The 27,244-nt window shown below is 29.2% G+C and overlaps 1 protein-coding gene across 2 annotated transcripts in view; it reads left to right on the top strand.

Moving 5' to 3' along the window:
* The window catches only part of LOC135931167 (hydroxyproline dehydrogenase-like), a 34,608-nt gene extending 8,000 nt beyond the window's left edge, over window positions 1-26,608 (top strand). The window contains exons 2-10 of one of the 2 annotated variants that reach the window (XM_065468077.1): window positions 1,791-1,984; window positions 2,316-2,463; window positions 2,723-2,800; window positions 6,400-6,477; window positions 6,674-6,820; window positions 8,274-8,403; window positions 10,889-11,075; window positions 11,188-11,276; window positions 25,951-26,607. In XM_065468077.1, coding sequence (XP_065324149.1) covers window positions 1,791-1,984; window positions 2,316-2,463; window positions 2,723-2,800; window positions 6,400-6,477; window positions 6,674-6,820; window positions 8,274-8,403; window positions 10,889-11,075; window positions 11,188-11,276; window positions 25,951-26,129 — 1,230 coding nt within the window. In that variant the 3' untranslated portion in view covers window positions 26,130-26,607. Of the gene's footprint in view, window positions 1-1,790; window positions 1,985-2,315; window positions 2,464-2,722; window positions 2,801-6,399; window positions 6,478-6,673; window positions 6,821-8,273; window positions 8,404-10,888; window positions 11,076-11,187; window positions 11,277-25,950 lie in introns of both variants that reach the window. The other variant, XM_065468078.1, reaches the window with a different exon arrangement.
* The last annotated feature ends 636 nt before the right edge of the window (window positions 26,609-27,244 follow it).

Below are 27,244 nucleotides of genomic sequence, written 5' to 3'. Positions count from 1 at the left end.
GGTTAGTGATGTCCTTGTTATAATAAATTTAAAAAAATCAATTGAGTATAAATAATATGATGTCCTGAAGGCGATATATAAGCAAACAGCCCATACGGATATGATTATTATTGGGGCGCTTTATTTTAAATTTTTTTATATAATCTAATATTAAAAAAATACATGTTTTTATCATATTCCATTTTGCACTTATTTTAATAGAATTTCCTAAAGCGATAATTTGTAAGTATGTTCTGTCGCTATTATTGGATCTACTATCAATACTATTTGATTGATGGGCTGCCATCACTTTAATCACAAATTTCCAAATTTGGGTTTTATATATTATATGTGTTTCGAAAAATATATCTTTAGATATATAATTGAACACGAATAAAAGTTTCTTTTTTGCATTGAACGCAATATATTCGATTTTTTGATAATGAACGACGAACGTAAGCGAATTCGTTTTTTAAATTCTTTATAACACTGATAAAATTTGATATCAAACATATCTGTTATAGTGTCAAAAATATATTCTTATTATCTCAGAGACCTACAGAAGTAGCATTTGCACGGCCCAGTCTGGATTTTTTTTAAAAAAATTTCTGCTTTATTTCTTTAAAAAAGAATTTCAGCCCTATTTCTTTAAAAAAAATTTCAGCTTGAGTAAATTTTTTCTACGGCCTTGGTTTTAAAAAATATACCTATTCGGTATTTACGAATCGTTTTTCAGCGAATATGATATCCATATATTATAACTTTTCAAATTATCTAATATTCCCATTTATCGTAAAAGGAGTGAGTTTGAATCACCATACTTTCTATTCGACTGGTCAATGAATATTCACTTATTTTCTGTTCCTCTTGTAATTTAATTTAGTCATTTATATAAGTATCAGTTTTTGCACTCTCTACTTGGAAACATACGTAATTGTCTGAATTTGGGACAGAAAAAATGATACTTATCTAAAATTAATTTTTCCCTTAAAAAGTATATGATATTTTAAATATTATTGAATATCATCTAAAATGATTAGTTAAATATTTAATTTGAATAATATTTTATCGAAAAAATGGAAATACGAAATATAAGTAAAAGAATGTGACATATTGTTCTATAATATATAATTTTTAAATACACATTATTTATAATTTTTATAGATAATAATGGCGATTTAAAATATTCAGCCTGGCTCGGGTATTTAAAAAAAATATTTTAGGCTTGTCCCGCTTCGAGTATTTTAAAAAAAAAATACCACCAAGCCCGGATACCCGGGCTGGGCTTAGGACCGGTCCTGCAGTGATTTATTTTTAATTCACAAATATATGCTTTCATACATGTATTGATATCGTCGAATGCACTCATACTAATAGTACTTATGTCTGGTAACTCTCTTGCGAATTTTTTTTTCAAAACTATTAATTGAGAAAAGAATGATTAAATTTTTAAAATAGTTAATATAATTTTCTTAAATCAAATCGGCTGTGGCCGACCCGATATTTTTAAATCGGCGGCGTAACAGTCAAAAAAGCGTGACCGTAGCGCCATGGCGTTAGCTCAAGTTTTATTAAATATTAACAAAAAGCTTTAGGGCTTATTGAACTCATTAAACACTTCAGGTAAACAAATATCCTCCCCCCCCCCACCTCCAAGTCTGGGTTTAAGCATTTTAAATTGTTTTGCTGGACATTTAGAACATCTGCCAATCTTATTTTGGCACAACATATTAGATAATTATGACATAAAATAAGTACATTATTTAACATAATTTACCTTAATAAAATTGATCATTTTAAATTGGATATAGCTTATAGCTCTGGCTGAAATGATGATGGGTAAGCATTTTTGCAACAAAATTATAAAATCTACTATTTTTCACCAATTCGTGGCTGGGGAATCGATAGAGGACGTTGTCAGGATACTGAATCACCTGAAAGTTAAGGGAGTGTCGCCTTTCATAGCTGTGCCAATCGAAGAGCTTCCTTATAACGAAGATGATGGGTTATATATATCATTTGTTAATATATTTTATTTGATTGTAAAATATGTTGTTTCTTCTTTCAATAAAATTATTTTCATAGAGTTAAAATTAGAAGTTTAATTTTGTTTGCCAAAATATATCAGTTTAAGATAAGAGAGTTAAGGAAGCTAAATTTATAATTAAATTGACATTTTTAAAGATTTATCTAAATTAGCCATAAATTTTATTTTACACTCCCAGGTTTAGGGGTTGTTTAATTTGGCAAAGTTTTTTATTTAGATGCGAAGTAAAATAACATAATATTATATCTAATAAATTTTTTTTGTACATTATAAATTGACTAATAATCAGGATAGTTAAAGAGGGTGGTTTCGACGAAATATTTGCTAAAAATGTGGCTTACATAATGGAATCCTTACATCTGTTTGCACAAAATTTCCCAAATTGCCACACTACCATTAATTTCAAGATATCCTCTCTGATTCCTACCAAGCTTATGGTTATATGTTTATATTTACTTTTCAATATTTACTTTTCAATATTTACTATATATTTTATTATGTTCGTTTCGTTTTTAAGTTAAAATTTACATCTAGAAAAATATTTCTTTAATGATCATTTAAACAGGTAATATTTAAAATTGTCATTTTAGTAATATTATGTAGTCATTTTCAACTTTGGGTGCAATGTTTCAGTAATTATTTACTAATATTATCAGTTTGTATTTTTTTTTAAAATATTTTATTTATTTAAAACAGGAAGAATTTTGCGAAAATGTTTTACCCCGTCTAAGCACTGATTGGTGTTCAAACGTTCAAGCTTTACAAAATTCTCCAGTTACTTCTAATATATATTAAAAAAATTTTTTTTTTATTCTTTTAAATTTATAAGATGTAGAGTATAGTGATTGACCAAAATTAATTTTTATTCTGGGTTTCTAACATAAACAAGTTGCTTAATGCCATATCACCTATCATTATTTTCATATTGGATTCATCCATAGTCGTTCATTAAGCCTTTCCATTAGTATTTTTTATAACTGTGAGACATAGTCAATGAGTAAATCACACCTTTGACAATAATAAGTTTCGTTTATAATGGCACCTAGTCGGGTAGTTAATCGAATACAACTATTCATTTCCAGTTTTATCTAATACTACGATGTGTGTCAATCCTTTTGTAAGTTAGTTAAACAATCTAAGCCTTCTGTAATATTCTTGGTCGAGCTGAATAACACGAGATTAAATAATGAATCTTTGGTGGGCATGATTTATTTGAAGATGAATTCTCGGTTAGTTATGAATGATACAATAGGGGCATTGGGGATCATAGACCTAGTACTCGTGATTTAATGTTGGAAGAGAAATTTATAGCCATGTGTTCTGGCAAATTGGATTAATTGTGTTCTCGATTATAGGCATAATTTTAGTTTCATAATTTAGGGAATTTGGGGAGTATATAAAGACCCCAGATGATCGAAAATAAAATGGAATATTACATTTTAAAATTAGTGAGGGTAACTTTATAAAAAAATCCTTTAAGATTAGATTGTGAAAGCTTTTTTCTAGAAAATTTTGTACGCAGGCAGAATCTCTCATTGGAGACCTTAGAATGCTAATTTCTTCTCTAGTCATGGAAATAAATTTGTCAAAAATGGAGGTTGGAAATGTGAATTAGCATTTTAAAAAAAAATTTATTAATAAATTTAGATGTATTTGCAATTGTTAATCTTGAATGCTTTATTAATATCGTTGTTGTTAATTTGCTTGGCCATAAAAATCACGACTTAATTTTGTGCTAAGATCTGCTCTGATCACAAACCCGGAGTAAACTTTGAGCACTAAACCTAAGCTAAATCCCGAGCATAAAAACTTTGGGCAAACACAAGATTTTTTAGATCGTTTTAAAACGGCTTTTAGAATTCTATCGATTACGCGAAAGAGTTGCCGATGAATTAAAAATGGCTTTCCTTCAATAACATATATTAGAAGATGAAAAGTTTAAAGGCAATTTTTTTTTATGCGTTTACATATGATTCTCAAAAAAATATCGGATTAAATTTTTTGAAGTATTTTGCGATCAAACTATTTTTCAAGGATCATTTTAAGTTTTTATTTGATATGCCTGCATTGTTAAATGCGCCTGAAACGAAGCTAAAAGAAAATTGTAATCAATTATTTTATTAACAGATCAATATTCATTGGAAAGTATATTAATGCGCTATGAATATATTATGCAAACAAACCATAAGTTTTACGATATTAAATACTGCCAAATATATCGATCGTTTTGAGGATTCTAACTATTCCAATTACCGTCGCATGGGTTGAATGCAGCTTCATAAAGCTCAAGACTTAATTAAGATCGGCACAAGAACCCCTTAGAAACATAATTATAATTTCAATCGAAAATTACATTGCATCTTTGTTAGATTGTAATAAAAAGGCGAGAAAGATAAATATTTAAATTACTATATTTTAGTTTTTAATGATTATATAATTGGTTTATGATTATATACACGTCACATGCACTATTTTAATTTTTATAACATGCCTTTGTATAATTAAATTCAATAAATTTTACCATATTGTAAGCTTTAGTTTTTGTCAGAATGCGAAAAGTTATCAAATAAGTTTAGGGGTTTTTTAAAGGGCTATAGAATTTTTGGCACGGCGTTTCAACGATTGTGCTATTAATTAACTTAAATAATCCAAATTTTCAAAGAGCTTTGGATGCAAACACCGCTTGTGAAGAGTATTTATAGTCCTACTGCCAGTTTTATATGAACGAGAGGGGGGTGAGTAGAACATTTTCCTTCATATATCTTTGAGTGGTATATGCTCCCATTTGGGAGTAAATAATCCAATTTTTTCAGAATATTTCCTTTATTATTGGAAATTTCAGAAGTATTTGAGTTTTGAATGGTGAATCTCGAAGATGTTGAAAGTGGCATCTATAAAAAGGATAGAATAATAAAAATAATTTAATAATTATAGTATCAATTATTACAGCAATGTTGAACGTAAAATTGGCTGTGGGATGAAAGGTTTCCTTAATTTTATTTTTTAGGCTTGCATGATGATACACATTTCATGCTTACTTTATATTTCTTAACGCTTTATCAATTATCTTAAAAAGTGCCTAAAATTGCAAAATCTTTATGCTGAATAAAAAAGATAGACCATGATAAAGGTTTTGTCGTTGTTTTCGAACAGAGGCTCATATTATAAGAGCACAAAATACGCAAACAATATCATTTATATTTTGTTCTCATTCAATTTGATCTTCATAGGGAAAAAAATATAATACCTCTATTTTTGCCATTCTTTTTAACAAATTCTTATTTAAAACGAGCATTTATAGGTTTTGCCGTTTTGAACAGAAACCCATATAATTGAGAGCATAAAATACATAAACAATATTTTTTGCTTTTATTCAATTTGAACATCATAGAAAAAAAACAATAATATCAATACCCCTATTTTGAACATTCTTTCAGACAAATTCCCATTTAAAACGAGCAATTATTAAAAAAAATATTTTTTTACACTAAACTTATAATTTATTCAATAAAAATAAGCTGAATATTAAAAAAATATATTATAAAATAATGGAAATAATCTTAAAAAGAATAATTTATAGCTAAATATTTAATATTTAATGCCTATAAATTTTTTAAATATTGTTTAATAATCTATAGGCGTCAGAAACATTTTAATATTAATATACCAAAATGTTCGTAGAACATTTTTTTAATGTTTACTTAAATGATTTTTAATAAAAAGTCGAAAATTATTAATCCTCCCGTCCGTTCTGCCTGCCCGCCCATTGCAGACCTCTAGCTGCGGGGTGGGGTTATTTTTTATATTTAAAAAAAATTATTAAGGCAATTTTTTTTCCCAGAGAATTATTTTTCACTTTGTATTTTTTAAAATAAAAAAAATGGGGAATTTATTTCAGGAGAAATTTTTTATGTGGGAATTATTTTCAGCAATTTATTTTCGGGAATAATTTTCCACTTATCACGTCCATGTTATAATTAATAAAGTTAAGAGAAACTTTTGAAGCTAATATCTTTTAGAAATTTAGTCTATGTTTTCAGTTGTTAAAATAATTAATTTTTTTAAGGTTATTTATGTACGAAAAAAGTGGTAGAATTTACAATCTTTATAAAGTTATAAATATAGAAAAATAATTAAAATTTATGCATTAATTATTTTCAGAAAGAGACAGGTGTAACCAGATAGGCTATATTCTTTTTTAAATTATAAATAATAAAATAAAAAGATTATTTTAAATCAGTTGATGTTTGAAATTCAAACATTCATGTAAAAGATAAATTAAACCTCTGATTAAAAACTTTTTTTAAAATTATTGGTTAACATTACTGTGAAACAATCCAAATTATTGTATAATTTTATTACACGCTACATAGATATTTAATTCTGCATTAAGCGAAGAATATAAAACGGTGATTATCAAAGGATTGAAGACTTTGGAAAATATGTGCCAAGTATTATTACTCATTTTTATTTTATCTTCGATTTTGATACAATAAATTAATTAACGATTTTCAATATCATTTACCAAATATATAATTTTTATTTGAGTAGGTTAAAGTAATATTGGCTACTTCAATATTAATATTATGAAATATTTTTGCTAACTTTAGACTAACTATTTGGATTTAATTGTTATTTTATTTATAGTTTTCTAGGTATCACAGTATAAAAATATTGATAGACAGCGAGTATTCAACCATTAATCCGACTATTCAATATTTCACTAAGTTGCTCATGAACTCTTACAATAACTCTTTTCCCACCATAGGGCTCACCTACCAGTGCTATTTTATAGTTTGTTCATTCAATTTATTTTATATTGCAAAAATATTGATTTAACTATGAGTAAATGTTATTTTCGTTAGCTATATTCAAATTTTGGCGCTTTTACATTATATATATTTACTTGTCCCTTTGCTTTTATTTTTCAATCTTATTATAAAACAAAATTCATATAAAAAATATACCCAAAATATGCAAATTTAGAGGTTTTTATGAGAGTTAAATCGCAAATATAAGGAGATTGGTGACAGGAGTAGATGAATTTGGCTGCTAGCTGATTGGCAGGAGGTTTTGCGCACTTCCGAAAGCAATTTTGATGAGTGTTTCATTTGTGGGATTACTCTCCAGTTGAAGTTGTGTAAGGTGTACTGCAGCCTTCCTACTCCTAATTTAAACGAGGCGAGAGACCTCGTGTTTAATCCTGAATAATCATTTTGGCGATTAGGCAATGTGTCAGACCATTTGATGTCTTTATTGGGTTTCTGTAAGGAAATGAGTCTGGCTTCAAAAGATTAATTGAGAAAAGCTAGGAACATCCTCATATAAGATTCTGTGAACTAGTCGGTGATTTTGGTATGGTGGTGTTCTGGAGAATATGGGTTGGATCCCATCTAAGCCATTAGAGAAGTAATGGTGGAGCGATAGGATTGCCTTCCTCACTTCTTTCTAAGTAAACTCGTAAGCCTTATTTATATAGGTGTTTAAATATTTTTACACTGAAAATAAATCATCATTTAATGATTTTTAATCCACATTCAAATATGGATCAAGTTTATTTGTATATAGAATTATCAGTGTGATTTATTTTTTGCTTTTTTGATATGATAAATGTCCATACCTCGAAAAAATATGCCAAAATAATTCATTCCTACCTCATCCTAATGCCTTATCAGAGCATTATGAGAACTGTTTAGATAAAGGAACGCAATGACATAGAAGCAAAATTGATGATGAAACGGAATTACAATATAGTCAGAAAATTTATAAGCGCCTCTGGCAAACATTTACTCGAAAATATATAGATCTCATAAAAAATATAAATGTTAACAAATTATTGATTATTATTTTTGTTGAATTGAATTATTTTATAGATCATTCATCTAATGAAAATCATATTTTATATATTATTAGGAGTCTCTATTAGATAATATATAAATTGTGTTGTCAAAAACCTCGATTTATTTAATTTAAAAAAAACAGCTGAATCAAGATCAAAAATATTATCTAAGCTTTGAAATTTCTCCATTAGATAATAATAATTACAAAAAGTTTAATTACTTTTATTTAAAAAAAATGAGAATGATAGTAAAGTTATAAGAGGGTAAAGAAACCTGCCGTAGGTTGGATAAAGATAGATGTGGGGAGGGCGCATCTCCACACATACCAAATTTTCTAGCAACCCTGTAACATATATATTAATTTTTTTAATATATTCCAAAGAATTTCTTATTTAAAATATTTTAAGGATATTTTCAACTACCTTAAAAGAGACGTTGAATTTTGTCAAAAAAATGATTTGAATTTCAATTGCAAACTTGTTCGTGGAGCCTACATTGAATGGGAAAGGGATTTGGCCCTTAAGAAGAAAATTAATAGTATATTTTTCCATTTTTTATAATAGTATTGGTAAATTCATTATATAAACTGAGTTTAACGAATATATGTGTTAGCGTCAATGTGTTTATTCCAACAATTGTTATTTTTATCATTTAAATCATTTTTTGAGCGCGTTTTTTAAAATTAGAAAACCTGATTTTACCGGAAATGTATACCGTCGTTTGGAATACCTACCCTATGAATTTCAGACAATTTTTCTACGAATTTGAACTTATTTAATTTTTATTAGTTTCTCCATAGATTTTTCATATAAATTACTAAAAGGTTAACGGCAATATTGTCTACAATTCATAAGATATATTCCAAACATAATTGAATATTATTCCGGTAAAATCTGATTTCTAAATTTTAAAAAAAACGCGCTCAAAAAATGATTTAAAGTTGTAAAAATAACCCATTGTCGGAAAAAACACTGACGCTAACATATGCATTATTAAATTAATACTGTGAAAACTAACGAAAACTGCTTTCATAATTTAACAACACAGCCTAGATTTTTTTAGAATTTTAATTGGTATCTCAAGAATCTAAATCAGAGATATGCTGATACCGATTCCAAAAAAATGTATAGTATATTTATTGAAAATAAGCAAAGATATAATTCATCAATATTTATTATCATTTTTTATTTATTTATCATTTATGAGAATTATAAAATTAAATTAGAAGTAAAGAGAAATAGAAAAAAAAATTGGTATTTTAAATATTTTAATTTATGAATGAGTTTGATTATCATTTTGGGATATCGGTCTCTGCTATTGTTATACCGTGATTATTAATGTTTAAAAGCTTTCAAATTGAACGAAGTTCGTTTTTTTTGGGAAAAAATAATGAACGACGTTCCTTTTTATTGCTGACGATTGAACGTTCATTCAATTTTAGAAAATCTTCTTATTATTTGAAAATAAAGAATATTAATTTACTGTTAATCCAAATTTATTAAGAAAAAAAGGGTTATTTTTTTTATTTAACTGTTATCACATTTGAATTTTTTTACTAGCCAGAATATTATTTATAGATTAGCGTAAGCATGGATGTTGTTATTTCAGAATCAGATAAATTAACATTACTGATATTTACATGGAAGGCAATGGATAAAATCTATTTAAAATCTTTTTATTTTATTTATCTTTTTCTCTCTCTAAAAACATTATATCTTTTTACAACTATATATGTATTATTATTTTAATAATATTTACATATATACAATTTACAATTTGGTTTAAGGTTATTTTAAGACAAGTTATTTCAACGTTTTACATATACAAATACGATAACTTTTTAAAGGTGGTACAAATATATTTCACAAAAAGAAAAAGTACGAAAAGGTCGTATGAATAATTTTAACATTCGAAATATATTTCAATTACCATGACCCAGATGTAATAAATACCCTACAGTAACATATCTTCAATAAACCAATTCTACCCTTATTATATGTAAAATATGTCCAAAAAGTATAATATCAATTTCAAAATATTCAAGTTCTAATTTAAAGAGATACTTGATTTATAATATTATTTTATATAATATAAGTATAACTATAAGTATCCTGTTAATAATTTATTTTAGACTGTATTTCATTATTAAATTGTGAAGATTATTATAATAGATACATAAAGTAAAAATCATAAAATATTATATATGTCGTAATTTTTAAAGGGATCATGACTATCCGGGATCTTCACGGGATTTAAAGGGATCCCTTTAAAATTTCAATTTTTTAAAGGATAAAGAACTATACGGTATTATTACTGGGGCAGAGATTGACCTCCAGTTAAATAAATCTTTTGATTAGCTATCGAATGATACCCTATACTAGACATATCTTATATCATAAGGCCAAAAAAAACAAAATTGAAAATTAAAAACGCAACGAAACTCGTGGAAAACGCTTTTAAAATAAGATTCCTATCACGATTAAAACATGATAATCCCGTATTATCATACCTTAATTATCAACCCTAATTTTTTAGTTATCCCTTTAAATCCCATAAAGATCCCGGATAGTCATGATCCCTTTAAAAATTACGACATATACATAGATATAAAATAGTTTTTATCTTATAGAATTTATTTATTTTTAGTGTGATTGAAATTTCGTTAATATTTTTAAGTTTTTATCAAGGTTTTCATATTTTAATAGTTGAACACTATTTAAAGTATTATGAATTTATATATTTTATAAATAAAAATTTTATATGATATATAAAAGTTATAAAAATATTTTTTATTCACTTAAAACTATTCATTTTAAACATGGCTATTATATTGTCTTAATAAATATATGGTATTTAAAATTGAATATTCATAAAAACATAACCGTGAACTCCTTCTTTTTTTTGAAAATGAACTTGAACGTGAATGCGTTTGATTTTTTTAGAAATGTTTACAGTAGTGATTATCAATTACAAAAATGTTTTTAAGTGATCTTTATGAAGGTTTCAAATATTTATAATATAGGTCCTATTTGTCAAACTTACGAATTAACGAATCAAAATTATGACCAGGCCGTTAATTTTTGCTTAGACAAAATTGGAGGAACGTCAAATCATCTCAAAAATTTCGCTAAAGATAAAGAAACCGATTCAAAATTACATTTTATGATCGCCTCTCATAATATTACATCGATCAATTCAGCTCTCAAAAAGTGAACTTTTAAAATAATTAATATATAATCTAAAAAATTGTCAGTTTAATTTTTCTTTCCTAAATTATTGACTCGAATTACATTTATTTTTCTAAATTATATTTAAATACAGAATGAAAGATTTGAATATCTCTTTAGATGACTACAGAGTGTCTTTTGCTCAACTTTACGGAATGTGTGACTACCTCACCTACTTTTTAGGTATCTGTCAACACAAACTTTTACATATTATTTTATATCTATAGATTTTTTAGTCACATAGACAGTAGCCTTTTCAAGGTCAATATCCTTTTTTTAGAAAAATGATGACTTAAAAAACATAGTGTTTTTTTAGTTACTTAGTTTATACATAGCATTCTAATGCAAAGTTTAAATAATATTTAAGATTAAACCATAACTATTTTCACAAGTGTCTGTCCTAGTTTGTAACATATTTCTTTTTGAAATCAATTTTTTTTATTATCAATGATTGACATTTTGATTATTACAGTGAAACGATACACATGTTTAAATATACTATAAAAGGGGGTAAACAAAATAAGATTTTATTTTTAATAGAATAAAGATTGAAATTAAATATGGACAAGCAATTAATTAAGAAGATTAATAGTTGATTAATCATTATAAAAAGAAATGTGTTACATATATATAATTTGTGATGAAAAATGATTTTTTTTTTTATTTTCTTTGAGAATGCTCAAGTAAGATATTTGATTAAATTTCATTTAAAATTCTAAATCATTTTTTGTAAAAAGTCTTTTTAATATTTGAAAATATTTTAGAATTTCTTAAATGTAATCTATTTTGTATATCCATTTATTTCGATAAAAATATGATAACACTATAAACTTTTATAATAATTTCGATAAAATAATTAATACATAAAAAATATAATTATAATTTATCAAAATATTCCATTGTTCCACGAATTTGATGTTGGTACCTTTTTAGAAATTAAAAGAGTTAATATTATAATTATTAATACAAATCGATTATAAAGATTACCTAATTAATCAGTTGCCCGCGATAACCCAACTCCAAATAGCTTTGCATATGATTGTAAAAGTTAGTGAAATCATAAGGAATAAATCCGTGTAAGAGTTGAATAATATTCCTAACAATTTCATCTCTTGAATTAGGGCGGGGATTGATTGCTCTAAATTTATTTTTCAAAACTCCAAAAAAATTTTCAATGGGATTTAACTGAGGTGAATAAGGTGGTAGGTATTCAATCCTACCTTTATAAGAATCGATAAGATGGCTTCTATGGATAGATGCATTATCCATTACAATGATTGCATCTGGTGGTAGGATACTAATAAGCTCCGTCATAGAATCACGGAATAATAGCCCATTATAAGCTCCGTCTATTATTTTATAATGAATTACCCCTCCAATTCCGATTGTACAAAGGATACTTACATTTTTACCCTTAGAGGATGGGATTTTTATTATTGGACGGACATTGTATGGCGCCCAGGCGTAGATTGGTACAACATGCAAGTTTATTCCAGTCTCATCTAAGAAATATAAATTTTCTCTTGGGATATTTAAGATCTTTGCACAATAAATTTGACGAATATTAATAGCCCCGGGAGTATTTCTTCTATCAGGCTCCTTGCCAGCCCTTTTTTTAGACCAACCAATATTTTTAATATATTTACTAATTGTGGTTTTTGTTTTTGGACTACCAGGAGGTAACTTTTCTATTATCTCCTGAATAGTCATAGTGTTATTATCCATTAATAGGCTTATGATACTTCTTTCAATAATGGAAGAATCTTTCTTTTTACTTCCTCTTTTTTGAATATTATATTCCTTTAAAGGATCTCCATTTATTTCTGGGAATGTATCCCATCTAAATTTGTGAACAGATGCAGTAGACATTTCGACATATTTTGCGATGTCTTTTATTTTCATTTGTTATTTTTCCGGCATTGATAACATTTTGGTAACTATATCTAATTTTTCTTTATTCCAATATTTGTGTATTCTTTTTGGTCTTTGAATTCTCGACGAAGATTGGGAGTTTTCATTTAAATTGGAAAAATTAGTATTACTATTGGATAATAAAGATTCTATATTAAACATTTTTTTTTATTATTTAAGAAAAATTAAAAATAATTAATATGTAAGTATTTTAATTTTTTATTTTGAATTAAATTTTAACACATTTTTTTTATAATGATTAATCAACTATATTAATCTTCTTAATTAATTGCTTGTCCATATTTAATTTCAATCTTTATTCTATTAAAAATAAAATCTTATTTTGTTTACCCCCTTTTATAGTATATTTAAACATGTGTATCGTTTCACTGTATCATTTTTTTTTATAGAATGAAGATTTTAAAAATAATTTTTTTGTGATAAAATTAATGAATTATTTTTTTTGATGATAAAAATTTCGATAATTTTTTGATATAAAATTAAAAAAAATAAAACGATTTTTCAAAGCTGTATAAATATTAGTGTTAAAATTTTAATAAAGATTATTTCTCTGAGTTCTTATTAATTTAGAGTCTTTTCTGATTAATTTATAGTAAGTTATAAGTTGAGTCTTGTTTCTTTTTAAGTATTCTCTATTTTTGTTAATTTACTTTATCATTTTGTTAGTGTCCAATTTAAAATGATATCACTATCTTTTGCCGATAAAAATTACTAGGCTGTGTTCTTTAGATTTAAACTACCTATGCGAAGTGACTACTTTGAGCAGGCTATTTTTTTGGCGACAAAAACTACATAGCTGTTCTTTAGACCCAGTACCTAATCAAAGTGATGCTTTGATCAGGTTACATTTTTAGTTATAAAAATTACATAGCTGTTTCTTAAACTCGCTACCTATGCAAAGTAATTTCCTATATAATATTATATACATATAGTGATCACTTTTGAGTATGTTATTGTTATTTGAAACTTTTTATTAATTTAAATATTTTTAGATTTTTTGTGTTTTTAAATTTTTATAGCTATTTTTTTATTCCATATCTTATTATTTAATTAAACGTATTTTTCAAAAAAAAATTGGGCCAAATTAAATTATTTTTAAAATTTCATTAGCCTGTTCTTGTCGGGCCATTCTAAACAGAATTACAGATACACTCGACAATTATCTTGAAATAATTTATATATTTGCTCTCTCTACGAGTTCTTTTGGGTTTTTGCTCTTAGACAGAATTCAAAGTAATTTGACCTTAGACTTGAACGGTCTTTTAATTATTTTTATCTGGGCTAATAATTAAGTTGCCTTACTATACGATTCATATGATATTTTAGTAAATTTATGTGTATATTTAATTTTATATTACTTCTCTATATTTTCGTTTTTGTGATTTTTTTTCTTTTTTAGTTTTTTTTTAAATTTTCCAATATACTTCTTCTTCTCCGTTTTATGGCGATTTCCACGTTTACCCGGGTAGGCCATCCCTCTGATTTTTCTTTTCCATTTTTGACGGTCCTGAGTATCAATACTTGTAAGATTCATGCTTCTCATATCCGCCGCTATCACATTTGTCCACGTCATCTTGGTTCCTCTAGGTCTTGATCCTCCTACTTCCATCATTGTGCATCTCTTTACCCAGTCATCTCTTGTCATACGTTCCACATGCCCAAACCATCTTAGTCTATTTCGTCGCATTACCATACCCATCATTTCTATACCTAATCTTGCTCGCAATTCCTTGCTAGTTTTTCTCTCTCTCAGAGATACCCCACACATCCATCTAACCATCCTCATCTCTGTTCTTTCTAATTTGGCTTCGTGAGTTGCTTTCATTGCCTATGTTTCACCGCCATAAACTAAACAACTCCTCACACAGCTTACGTAAACTTTCCCCTTTAACTTCAGAGAAACTTTTTTATTTGTAAGAATAGACGACATCTCTCTGAACTTCTTCCAAGCTTGTCTGATCCTTGCAACAACGGCAGAATCTACACCACCATCTGCGTTTAGCATATCACCTAAAACAAAACTTATCCACTTTTTCTAGGGTTAACCCATTGCTAATATCCAGACCACCATTTTTTAGGTTATCATTATTACGTATCCCCTTCATGCATGTTCTACAAATAAAGGTCATTCTTTCTAACTTCCCGCTACATCTTTTATGTACCCATTTCTGGCATCTGGTGCATTGGATAGAATTTCTAGCAATTCCTTTCCCACATACACCACAAGGCCACTTACCGGATTCTTCCATCTTTAGATTTTCCCCACCAATCATCACCTTTGTTTTTGATGCATTCATTTTCAGGCCCTTTGCTTCCATAGTCATCTTCCATTTACTAACTTTATCCCTCAATTCTCCCTCACTGTTTGCCATTAATACAAGGTCATCTGCATATAATATCTCCCAGGGAAGTCCTTCGCGCATTTCTCTAGCCACCACATCCATTACTAAGATAAATAATAATGGACTCAGCACGGATCCTTGATGAAGTCCTACCTTCACCTCAAAGCTGTCACTATCACCATAATCCGTCTGTACTGCTGTTTGTGCTCCAACATACATTGCCATCACTGCGGTAACCAACCATTCCTCCACACCGGATTTTCTCAAGGCCCATCTTGTAATCTCACGCGGCACCATCAAATGCTTTCTCCAAATCAACAAACGCATAATAGAGTTTCTTTTCCTTCGCAAGATACTTCTCCTGAATTTGTCTCACCACAAAAATTGCATCTGTCGTGCCTTTTTCCGATGTAAAACCAAACTGCATTTCATCAATTTTAATTTGTTCCCTTAACCGCTTCTCTAACACTCTCTCAAATACTTTCATTGCATGTTCCAAGAGTTTAATAGCTCTGTAAGACCCGCAATCTAAAGGATCACCTTTCCCCTTGTATACTGGGATAATTATACTTCTTCGCCAGTCCTCGGGAATAGTACCTTCTGTGACAATCTGATTTGCTAAATTCATTAACCATTCAATCCCTAAATCATCAGAACCTTTAAACATCTCTGATACCACAATCGTTAAACCCGATGCCTTCCCTTTCTTCATCTTTTTCACTGCTCTCTTTATCTCGTCCTTGCCAAATTTACACCCTGGACCTTCTACCTTTGCACAACTAATATTATTATTCCATTCATTTTCTTCATTCAAAAGTCCTTTCATGTAAATCTTTCAGGTGTTCTTAATACCACTACTATCAATCGTCATTTTTCCTTCCATATTTTCAAACACTTTACACCTATCACATCCTGCCTCTTTTTTGACATCTGTTTTGCCATACGAACCATATTTCCAATTCCATCAGCGCATTCCATTTCTTTAGCAAACTCGTGTCTTTTTTCTTCTTGAGCCTTCGCTATTAATTTCTTAGCATTTCTTTTAGCCATCTTGTAAATATCATTATCACTATTTTCTTTGCTATTATACCATACTTTGAAACACCTCCGTTTCTCATCCACGGCTTTCGCTACCTCCGGACTCCACCACCAAGTCTCCTTATGTCTAGGCGGCCCTTTTGTCCATCCACATACCTCCTCAGTTGTCATTACCCACATGGCTCCCCATTTGTCATTCACCCCAGATGCTTGTGCCACCTCCGCCTCCCTAATCGCCAATGCCATATTGAATTGACGTCTAGCATTCTCCTCCTTCAATTTCCAAACCTTCAGCCTTGGGACAAACTTTCTTTTAGTGACCCTGGCACCTTTAAGAGTGAGATCTCCTACAACTAGTCGATGCTGATTTATACATTCCTCTCCCGGTATCACTTTCACATTTTTTACTATACATCGATCACATCTCCTTAATAACAAGTAATCCACAGCACTTTTGGTACTACCCGACTTATAAGTCACCAGCTTCTCTGATTCTTTCTTAAACATTATATTACAGACAATCATATCCATAGCATCACTAAATTCTAAAATCCTCTCTTCTTCCAAATTTCTCATGCCGTAACTGAACCCTCCATGTACTCCTTCATAACCCTCACTACTCGCTCCCATATGTCCATTCAGATCACCAGTCAGGATAATCCCCTCTTCATTTGCCAGTCTCGATGTCACCCCCAATAGACTGTCCCAAAATATATCTTTCTCTTCTTCACTTCTTCCAACCTGAGGAACATATGCCGAGATAATATTATATAGCTTTCTACCAAAAATCATCTTGATAACCATTATCTGGTTGTCTAGCTTTCTCACTTCGACTACTTTGTCTACCAATTTCTCCGCAATCAATACCCCAACTCCAGCCTTACCATCATTACCTCCTTGCCAAAAGAATTTATACTTTTCGCTAGTCTTGCCAATCATTCTGGTCCCATTTCCTTTCCATCTAGTCTCCTGTATGCAGCACACATCTATATGTCTTCTGTGCATCGACTTCTCCCGCTCTTCCCGTCATACTCCCAACATTCCATGTCGCGATTCTAACTCGATCACCCGTAAACTGGTTTCTCCACTTTTTATCAGGTCGTTTATGGCCGTCATAAGTTTCATTTTCATGAAGGTTTCCCATCCTAGTACAAACAATAGAAAATAAACAATGATATAATTAACGTTTTAATAAGTATTTATATAAAATAAATATAGTCTCGCAGTTATTTCCTTGCTATGTTTTGCCCTTTCAGGCGAAACATGGAAATAACCGGACATTTTGGCCTTTATGGCTTCAATGTCCCAAGGCCTTTATTTACAATCAAAAATATACAGTACAAACAATAGAAAATAAACAATGATATAATTAACGTTTTAATAAGTATTTATATAAAATAAATATAGTGGGATGACTCGTTCTTAGTTAATTTTGTTTATTATAAGTGGATTTTTGATTGAAGTTTTCAGGCCAGTTCTTGGGAATCGATGGAAATCCCAATTATACGATATAGTAGTTGCGTCATCTTCGGGTACTGAGAGACCGGAGATAAGCGATGGCGTGTCTTGGCTTGATTGCGGTCCGAATAGGGATTCGTCATCTTGTTGTAGAAGAATAGCTCCCTCTAGGATAGGACCTTCGAAGAGTCCAAGTTGCTCTCTTGCTGCCATCCAGGTTCTTGACGGGAGGTCAGCTGGATTGTCCTCTGTAGGAATCCATTTTATGTTTTGCGATATGGCGGTGAAGTTAGGTAATCCTAGCTTGATCATGATCTGTGTAATGATAATTTCTAGTGAGGGTGATCGTGATCCTCCTTTCTTGAAGGTATAGTAGGCCACCGAAGAGTCCGTGAATATCATAGGATGCTCATTGTTACGGTGGATAGCCATGATGGCTCCCATTCCTACTGCTAGAATCTCCTTGCCGTTGATATGGGATATCGCGTGGACAGGAACATTGAATAGAAGGCATGCCTCACTATATGCAACTGAGAGGTTGTCGGTTTCCCAGAAGTTAATACCCATGTGGGAATTTGATGCATCGACGTAAACAGGCGAGTTGGCATAGTAATGTAAGGGCAAAGGGGTAGCTAGTGCGTCGATCATTAATCGTGCCTTAGTGAAGGCTAGGAAGGTGTCCACAATAGGGGCTAGTTGTCCATTGTTCATTGTAACATAGTACGGGGAAAAAAATCTGGACATGCCGGTTATGGTATAAGCATAGTGGCACAACCCCTAGGACTCTAGCTGCTAATTGTACCCCAATTTCCAGATGCTGGTAGGAGTGTCGCCGGAAGACCTCCAAGCATTTGTGGAGTCTCCTTCTCGTACCCGTATCTGCTGAAACTGTTTTGTTAATCAGATCGATGGGGACTCCTAAGTAAGTAATTTGAGGTGTAGGATCCAGAACTGATTTTTCGGGCGCTATTTGTAAGCCCCATCCTTCAAGGGTGCATCGTAGTGATCGTGTAGACCATTTGACGTCGTTTTCGTTGGGCCAATATATTAGAATATCATCGAGGTATACGTTGTAGTTGGCCTTTTTGACAGTCTTAGCGCAGGCATCTAGGATGATTGATTGGAGGCAATAAGGGCTAAAGGATGCACCCATGGGCAGTACTTTGTATCGGAAGTTACTGTTATTAAACTTGAAGCCAAAGAATTTCCTCACGCTGCTCGAGAGAGGGATAGAGAAAAAGGCTGATCTGATATCAATTTTACAGGCGTATGATGCTTGCTCGAGTTTTGCTGACATCAGAGGAATTGATTTGAGCCGGAAGGTAGGGAAATTTTTAGTAAGGTTTTTACAATCGTATGCCCTTCCTGACATCAACCTCTTTAAGTGGTTTTTACACCCCGTCGAGGGGACGGTGATCCTAGACCCAGATCACAGGGAACCTTTTAGACCTCCATTAGCCGCCAAAAGACGTTGCCACTCCCTTGCCACGATGAGGCTGAAGGTAGGATTTTGGGCCAATATACTATGAAAACGAAAAGTTTGTCAAAAAAGCATTTTACGTTTAAGTTAAATATTTTTATTATTTATTTCATATTCATATTTGATTTGATATTGTTAACATAAAATGATAAAACAAGAATTAAATTAGAGAAATACAGAAATATATTAAAATAAAAGACCGGCCCTGAACTAGTCTTTTTATTTAGCATCACGGTCTATACCGGCTTTTTATTTGAGGACCATGACCCGTATGTTCGGTTCCGATCAAGGACAGGATCGTGACCTTCCCTAATTCAAAGTCGCCATCGGCCTACATATAGGCTGTGTTATAATTTCTACCTACAGTTGTAATAGTTATAGTATGATAATCAATATCCTAGCTCGCCAAAATCTGGCATGCTTAAAAATTGCTGGCTGTCATACGGTATGATAGAATGAACGTGATTCTTTTAAAATCTATCATCTCAGCTGGGTTCCCGATCAGATGAAACACCCCAACCTTTTTATCAGCGATCGTAAAAGGCCCGATGGTGCTAATCTGATAGGGTGGGAAAGTAGAAAAATCCTAACTTGGGGTTCCTAGTAAATATTTTTACGCCAACTCTGTCCTTCAATAAGAGGAGCAAAATCAATAAATACTCCAAATTACCTCATAATAATTTTTTTATTTCGGCTATAGCCAGCGCCCTTGGCCACGTTGGTCCGATTAGGCTTAAAAATTATGCTCTTTGTAGGAAATCCACTTGAGTTTTATCACTTAAAACAAAGAGTCTAAATTGAAATTCTTATAGGATTTGCATTTGTCATTCTAATAGATTTCCTCCTTAATTTTTTATGATCTTCCTCAATTTTTATATTATAATATTTTAATATAATTTTTTTGATAGATTAAGTAAAATAAAATTGAAATAAAATCGATTGTTTTTAAAATTTAATCCTGCATCATTTATTCTACAATCATCAGTTAATTATTTGTTATTTTTAAAAGTACATATCAAAATATATTAACACATGCATAATTGAAAATACAAATTAATTCTTGATCTTAATTAATACCCTAAGTAGTTTTATTTTAAATACATAGATTTCGAAAACTTAATTTTTCCGTAGTTTTTTATTAAAGTTTTTCCCTTCTGGGATTACCTTAAGAGCAGCTATGTAATTTCTATCTAAAAAAAATAACATTAACATTTTAATTGGATACTTTTATAATAAAATTGAATCAGGTTTTACTTTATTCTTAAAATTTATCAAAATATATGATTTTAAAATTAAATTATCAAAAATCTCATTGTTTTTAAAAAAGACACTATGTAGCAGTGTTGTTAAACGCTACTTTTAAAAGTAGCGCGCTATCGCTACCGCTATCGTTTTCAAATAAGTAGCGCGCTAAAGCTACTTTTTACGTTACTTTGATTTTTTTTTACGTAACTTTATTTCCACAAATAAAATATTGATATAAAAACATGACTATAATTTGTTACATATATATATATAATTTATTTATTATTGCACTTTAATAATAATAACATTTCGGTACTGTCATCCCCAAGTCTAGAGCGACGATCAGAAAGTATAAGCTTTGCCATACTAAATAATCGTTCAGCACTAGCACTTGAGGGCAACGCAGTATTAAATTTAATAAACAAACTTTTTATATGAAAAAAATCATCAAAAATATTTAAATTAGTATTTTTAGATTTAAAAAAAGCATCTAGAGGTTCAATAATATTATTATTTATTTCAAAAAAATCGTCTATGGAAGGCTGCGGTTTCGATCTTGCTATAATATCGTGGTTAGGCATGCCACTTTTTAACGTTACCATCAGCCTATCAAGTTGCCCTTTAGATTCAGTCAAATTAATGTATGGCCAATTTAACTTGAAACTAGGATGATCTTGGTCCGTGGAGAAAAAGTGTTTATCATCTTTATAAAAGAATCATTATCCACCAAGGATAATGGTTGAACTTTATCTATTATAAAGTTCATAATAACTTTGTAAGCCAATTTTTGGGATACACCAGGTGTTGATGAATCCAAATTGGTTAATTTTGTTTGTATTAAATTTGATTTGGAAGTGGGTTTATCTTCTTCCATTACCCCAAAACTTTTGATATATTTTTCAATCTCTTTATAATTTGAAGTGTGCACAGTCTAAAATTATAAAATACTTAGAATAAAAATTATGTAGGAGATAAGTATACATAAAAATGATTGAAATAACTATTTTAAAATGTTTTAAATAATTTAGATAAAATTTATGAATATATAAAAAAAATGATTGGTTTTTGATTTTAATTTTTTTTTAAAATTAAAGATTAACTTACACATTGATATTAAATTTGTTTAATATATTACCTTTAAATGTTTTTTCAAATTAAAGCTGCTCGTATGATTTGAAGAGATAATTTTGCGGCACATCTTGCACCAAAACCGATATTCAGTATTAATTTTTTCTTCAAGATTAAAGTATTTCTTGAATTATGGGAAAGGATCATCTATATTTTGCTCATTTTCCAAAGAAATTTCAATATCTTCAACAATCTCACACATAACAAGATTTATAATGCTTAATATAAATTTTAAAATGAAATATAAAATAAGATAAAAGCAAGGACATACCAATAACGGAATTTCAAAAATATATAATTTAATGAATGCGCGAAATATAAATTAAATACAGATTGCTATTTAACAACTCTTTATATCTAATATATAACAATAATGTATATTTTTAAATATAAATTTCAAAATTAAATTAAATAAAAGGATTATAATTTTAGATTTTATAAAAATATATTTTAATCATTTTTAGATGTATTTATTATGTAAAATTTACTTTCTAAATTAGTAACGAGCTACCGCTATCGCTATTTTTTAAAAAAAGTAGCGCGCTATAGCTACCACTACTGAAAATAGTAGCTCGCTATTTTAACAACACTGCTATGTAGCCATAGTTGAATTTAAATATACGTTCAAATCAATTAAATGTTTTTATGAAAGTATTAAAAACAGATATCGTAGGTAATGGAATTAAGAATATCTGAGACTTGAAATAAACTATTGAATGAAGAGGGATAATGAAGTTAACTGCGTAAAAGCAGAAAATCCTGGTTGTAAGTTTAGCAAGGAAGAAATTAAGAAAGCGATGAAGAAGATGAAAAGAAGGAAAGCAGATAGTTCAACAAGAGTGCTAATAGAAATGCTTAGGGAGGTTCTGAAGACATGGGAATTAATTGGTTTACCTTATGCAATCTAATAATTGCAGTAATTATTCCGGGGACAGGTGATCCTTAGATTATTGGTCGTATAGAGCAATCAAACTATGCTATGAAGGTATTTGTGAAAATAACCAACGAAAATCAATAAAATGCAGTTTAATTATTATGCAATTTTGGTGAGACAAATATAGGAAAAGTATTTAGCGAAGGGAAAGAAACTATATTATGCATTTGTTAACTTAAAGAAAGCGTTTAAGAGGGTGTCACGCGATGTTACTAGACGAGTCTTGAAAAAATCAGATGTAGAAGGTGGCTGGTTATGGCAGTGATGCCAATATATGTGAGAGCACAAACTGCAGTCTGAACGAACGATAAAACGAATGTTTTAAAGTATAGGTAGGATTACACAAAGGATCCATTGAACCCCTTATTATTTATTCCCAGGCGCGTACGCAGGAATTTGGTCTGTGGGGGGGGGAATAATAATTTTTTTTAAGAAATAATATTGTTAATTAAAAATACTAAGCATAAATTTATTAGGATTAATAAATTTTCTAATACACAATTTTAAACTAATGTGAATTAAAAAAATTATATATATAAACCGGCATTGAAAAACTATAAAATAAATGTGAATTATAAAATATAAAGTGAATATAACCCATGATATGAATCACTTAAATGACCCAAAATTGAAATTTGATTTTTTGAGCTTTTAAAATATATAAAGTATAAATAATTTAAATGTTGGAAATATAAATTAATACACAAAAAGTTTCTTAGGAATAATTGTATTTTGTATGTTTTGAGCTAATTTTTCAATTATCAATCCTTGCTTGGCGTTAAATGTCTATGAATATTCAAAAGGTCCAAATCATTCAATCTACTTTCAGATGTTGTATTTCATAGGTATGTTTTTCACAGACTTGCAGGCCCGGCCCCCGAGCCGGACCGTATTTTAATTTTTTTAAATATACCCGGGCCGGGCCTGAAAATTTTTTAAAAAAAAACCCGGGCCGTAAAAAATTTTTTAAAAAAAATCTGGGCCGTGTCCTGCAAATGGTACCTCTGCAAAGCTCTGTTATTCTTCTTAAAAAAGTGAATGTTCTCTCATTAGTTTACTAAAGAGCTGCTAATATATATAACCATTTTAATAATTGGGAGTATAATCTAAAATGTGTTTGAAATAAAAAGCATCCATAGCATTTTTTGGGACGGTATCAACCATAGTTATAGTTATTCAGCTAATAAGGCATCATAAGATATTTTAACATCTTCATGATAAAAATCTAACAAATATTTATATTTTTTTTTTATCACCATATGAAAAAGGTTGGGAGAGGTGACATTTATAATACTATTCTACTGATCCTATATTAATGTTTTGACGAGGGGGACAAATATTAAAAACGTATAGCTCTGCTTTTGACTCAACAATAACATATAAAATATGAAATTCTTCAACAACATTAGCTCTATTTCCTTGAGTTCTAATAAAATGCTCTCCGCTATTCTCATCTTCTTAATCAAGTCAATGTTATGTTTTTGAAAATTATTACATAAAATAGTTGTATAATTAAATAATACATTCTAATTAGAAAAAAAATTTGGAATAAGTATTGAATCCAATAATTTTCTTGCTTCTGAGGAAATATTTCTTTCAAGCCATTGTGATATTTCAGTAATAACATTAATAATCGGCTCTTCTAACTCCATAATAGCTGTTACTGTGGCGGAGACTCGATCTCGTTGGACAAGCTTGCAATTTCTTTCTCCCTGTTGGACAAGGAGTTTCAGAGATAATTATTATTTGACTAGAAATTTAGATAAATATTACGCCACTAAAATTTGAAAATAATAGGTAAATTACGCCAAGGAAAACTTGAAATCTAAATTAATTGATAAAATAACTTAGTAGATGAATGTGATAAATAAATGTAATTATATATATATATGAGATAGGAATAAATATTAACAAATATAAATTAATATTAACAATAAGATTTTTGAAAAATATAATCCGGCATCTTCATTTTTTGGCTTTGGGGGGGGGGGGGATTTGCCCCCTTTCCCCCCCCCTTCGCTGCGTACGCCAATGTTTATTCCTGTAATGGAGATGGTGGCTATGCACAAAGGACTTCCATGAGCTATTATTTGCTGATGACTTTATATTTATTCCTGTATAGGACATGGTGGCTATGCACGAAGGACTTCCATGAGCTATTATTTGCTGATGACCTTATATTGTTAGTAAACAAGAATTAAATTAGGGGATAACAAAATGGGATATAATAAAATGTTTTTATTTAAAAATTAGAGACTAATAATTATTTAAATTACAATTTAAAAAAAATATCATAATGTCAAAAAAAATTATTGACATTATTCGTGATTTTATTCAAAAAATTATTTATTTTAATCATAAATTAAATCATGTCAACCTAAATTGCATAACTTTTATTATATTAAAAGATCTTCTTTCTAACAGTATCCTCTGCCTTGGAAAAAATTCAGGGGATAAATTTTGTGCTTGTTTAGGATAAATATAGTGTTTTCTAATAAGCTTTTAGATTTAATTAGGCGCGCCATCAGCTACCCTACTAAAAAAGGTAGCACGCGACTTGAACAACTCTGTAACGAAGGTATTATGTTTCCGAAAAGGTACAGTCGGCCCAAATTCTGGGTAGAATTTTTTTAATTCAGGCCGGGCTCAACCCTTCAAAAATATATTAAACGGGCTTAAAAATAAAATATAATGATTTCTCTCTTCATTATTAAAACAATGATAAAATTAAAATTCACTGCGAATAAGTCAAAAACAAGTGAGTTTTTTTAAACTTTATAAAAATGCAAAAATAGTGATCCACCCAGTCTTTGATCCGGACTGGATCACGGTCCTTAAAAAATGTTCCTATTTTTCATTTTTACCTAATTAAATTCTTGTTTATTCGGACTATAAGTAAAATGCTACTTTGACAAACTTATGGTTTTATTATTGCAAAATAAAAATGAACTAAAGATTCACAAAAACTAAAATAACTCCTATAGAAAAATAATACAAAATATTAAATCAAACTTAAATATTAATAAAAGACCAGTCCTGACTGCGGTCTTCAAAAAAAGATCTGTTCGGTTCCTATTTAAGACCGATAGGACCGGACTGCTGACCTTCACCACCTAAAAATAAATAAGAAATTCGAATCGAGCTCGGGCTAAAAAATAATTTTTAAAAAATAGGCCAAACTCTCGCAAAAAAATTAACTTATAGGACTTTATTATGTGACTAAAAAGGATAGACACTTTTATAATATTAATAGATTCACAAATATAAATATTATTTTTATAACTATTATAAATATTAAAGTCAAGAACTCTGCGAGCAAATTATTGGTTTACAAAAATCTTCCATACGGATCTGTCGAATCCGTGATCCCGTATCTATTAAGGAGAGCTAGAGAAAATTTTACTGTTTTTATTAGGCTATCATTCGAAAAAAAATATTTAAGACGTGAACTTAGAAACAGATTGCCTATTCCTTTGTAAACCCATTTGTTAATAAGTCTTTATACGCAATTCTTTTATAAAGGTTTAAGCCAATTTTAAACTGTTATTAACAACACCTGGTATGGGTACTTATAATTAATTTTAATTTCTAATAATTTTTTTTTCATTCCCATCGAAAGTAAATATTTAAGTAAAATTTTTAATACCTACTATGCGATTGTTATGTTTATATTCATTTTTAAAAAAATCGTTAATTATGAAACAATTAATCATTAAATATTTTGCAATTTCCAATCCTTGTATTTACTTCCCTAAAATCTAGTCATCTATAATTTTTAAGTCATTTATATTATTTATATTTCAACGGTTACATCAAAACATATAATATATTCTATGAATAATGAATTTTATATTTTACCTATTTAATGTTGTTAAAAAACGATATTTTAAATTTTGTTATTTTAGCTATTAAATATTGTTAAGAAATTATATATTATATTTTTTGATGAAATTATAAAAAAGCATACAAAACAATTCAATGGCTGGCCGCGATTTTACCGAATCTTTAGGGTTAGGGTTCAAGTACTTTTTTATTTATTTTTTATTAACTTTTTCATGAATTTTATTTTTCGTGCAATCATTTTTATATTATGTGCAAAAATTTTTTAATTTCTTAATTGAAATTATATCTTAAGTATATGTATTTAAATTAAATCATGGAGAGGTTAAATGTAAAATTAAGATTTAAGGAGAGAGAGAAAAATAGAAGTTTTGGAAAATATCAAAGAAAGTAGCGAATGAAATCTAGGGAGGAATAGAAGGTATTGCTGGAGTAAGAAAGAAAGTATTCAACGAGAGAGATAATGGGATAATGCTAGATATAACATGTTCAACTTGTAGCGATTACTATACAACAACTAATTATTTAAAAACTGTAATAAAGCATAGTTTTTAATATTTATTATGGAATCACGTTGTTGAGTCCGATCTACTATATATCAGCTCCTAAGTAATGAGCCACCAAGTTGGCATCAAAAAAAATGATCCTTATTGTATTTGAATCCAGAACCTTTGGATTAAGATACACGCACTCATCCGACTAGACCAGAGGCGATCTTTGAAGATGATTTTTTTAAATATAAATAAACAAGTGT

Source organism: Gordionus sp. m RMFG-2023, chromosome 1 (assembly GCF_954871325.1).
Source record: "Gordionus sp. m RMFG-2023 chromosome 1, tfGorSpeb1-WG-v2, whole genome shotgun sequence".
Lineage (NCBI taxonomy): Eukaryota > Metazoa > Nematomorpha > Gordioida > Chordodea > Parachordodidae > Gordionus > Gordionus sp. m RMFG-2023.
The sequence above is the reverse complement of the archived record's forward strand: the minus strand, read 5'-3'. Positions and strand labels throughout refer to the sequence as shown.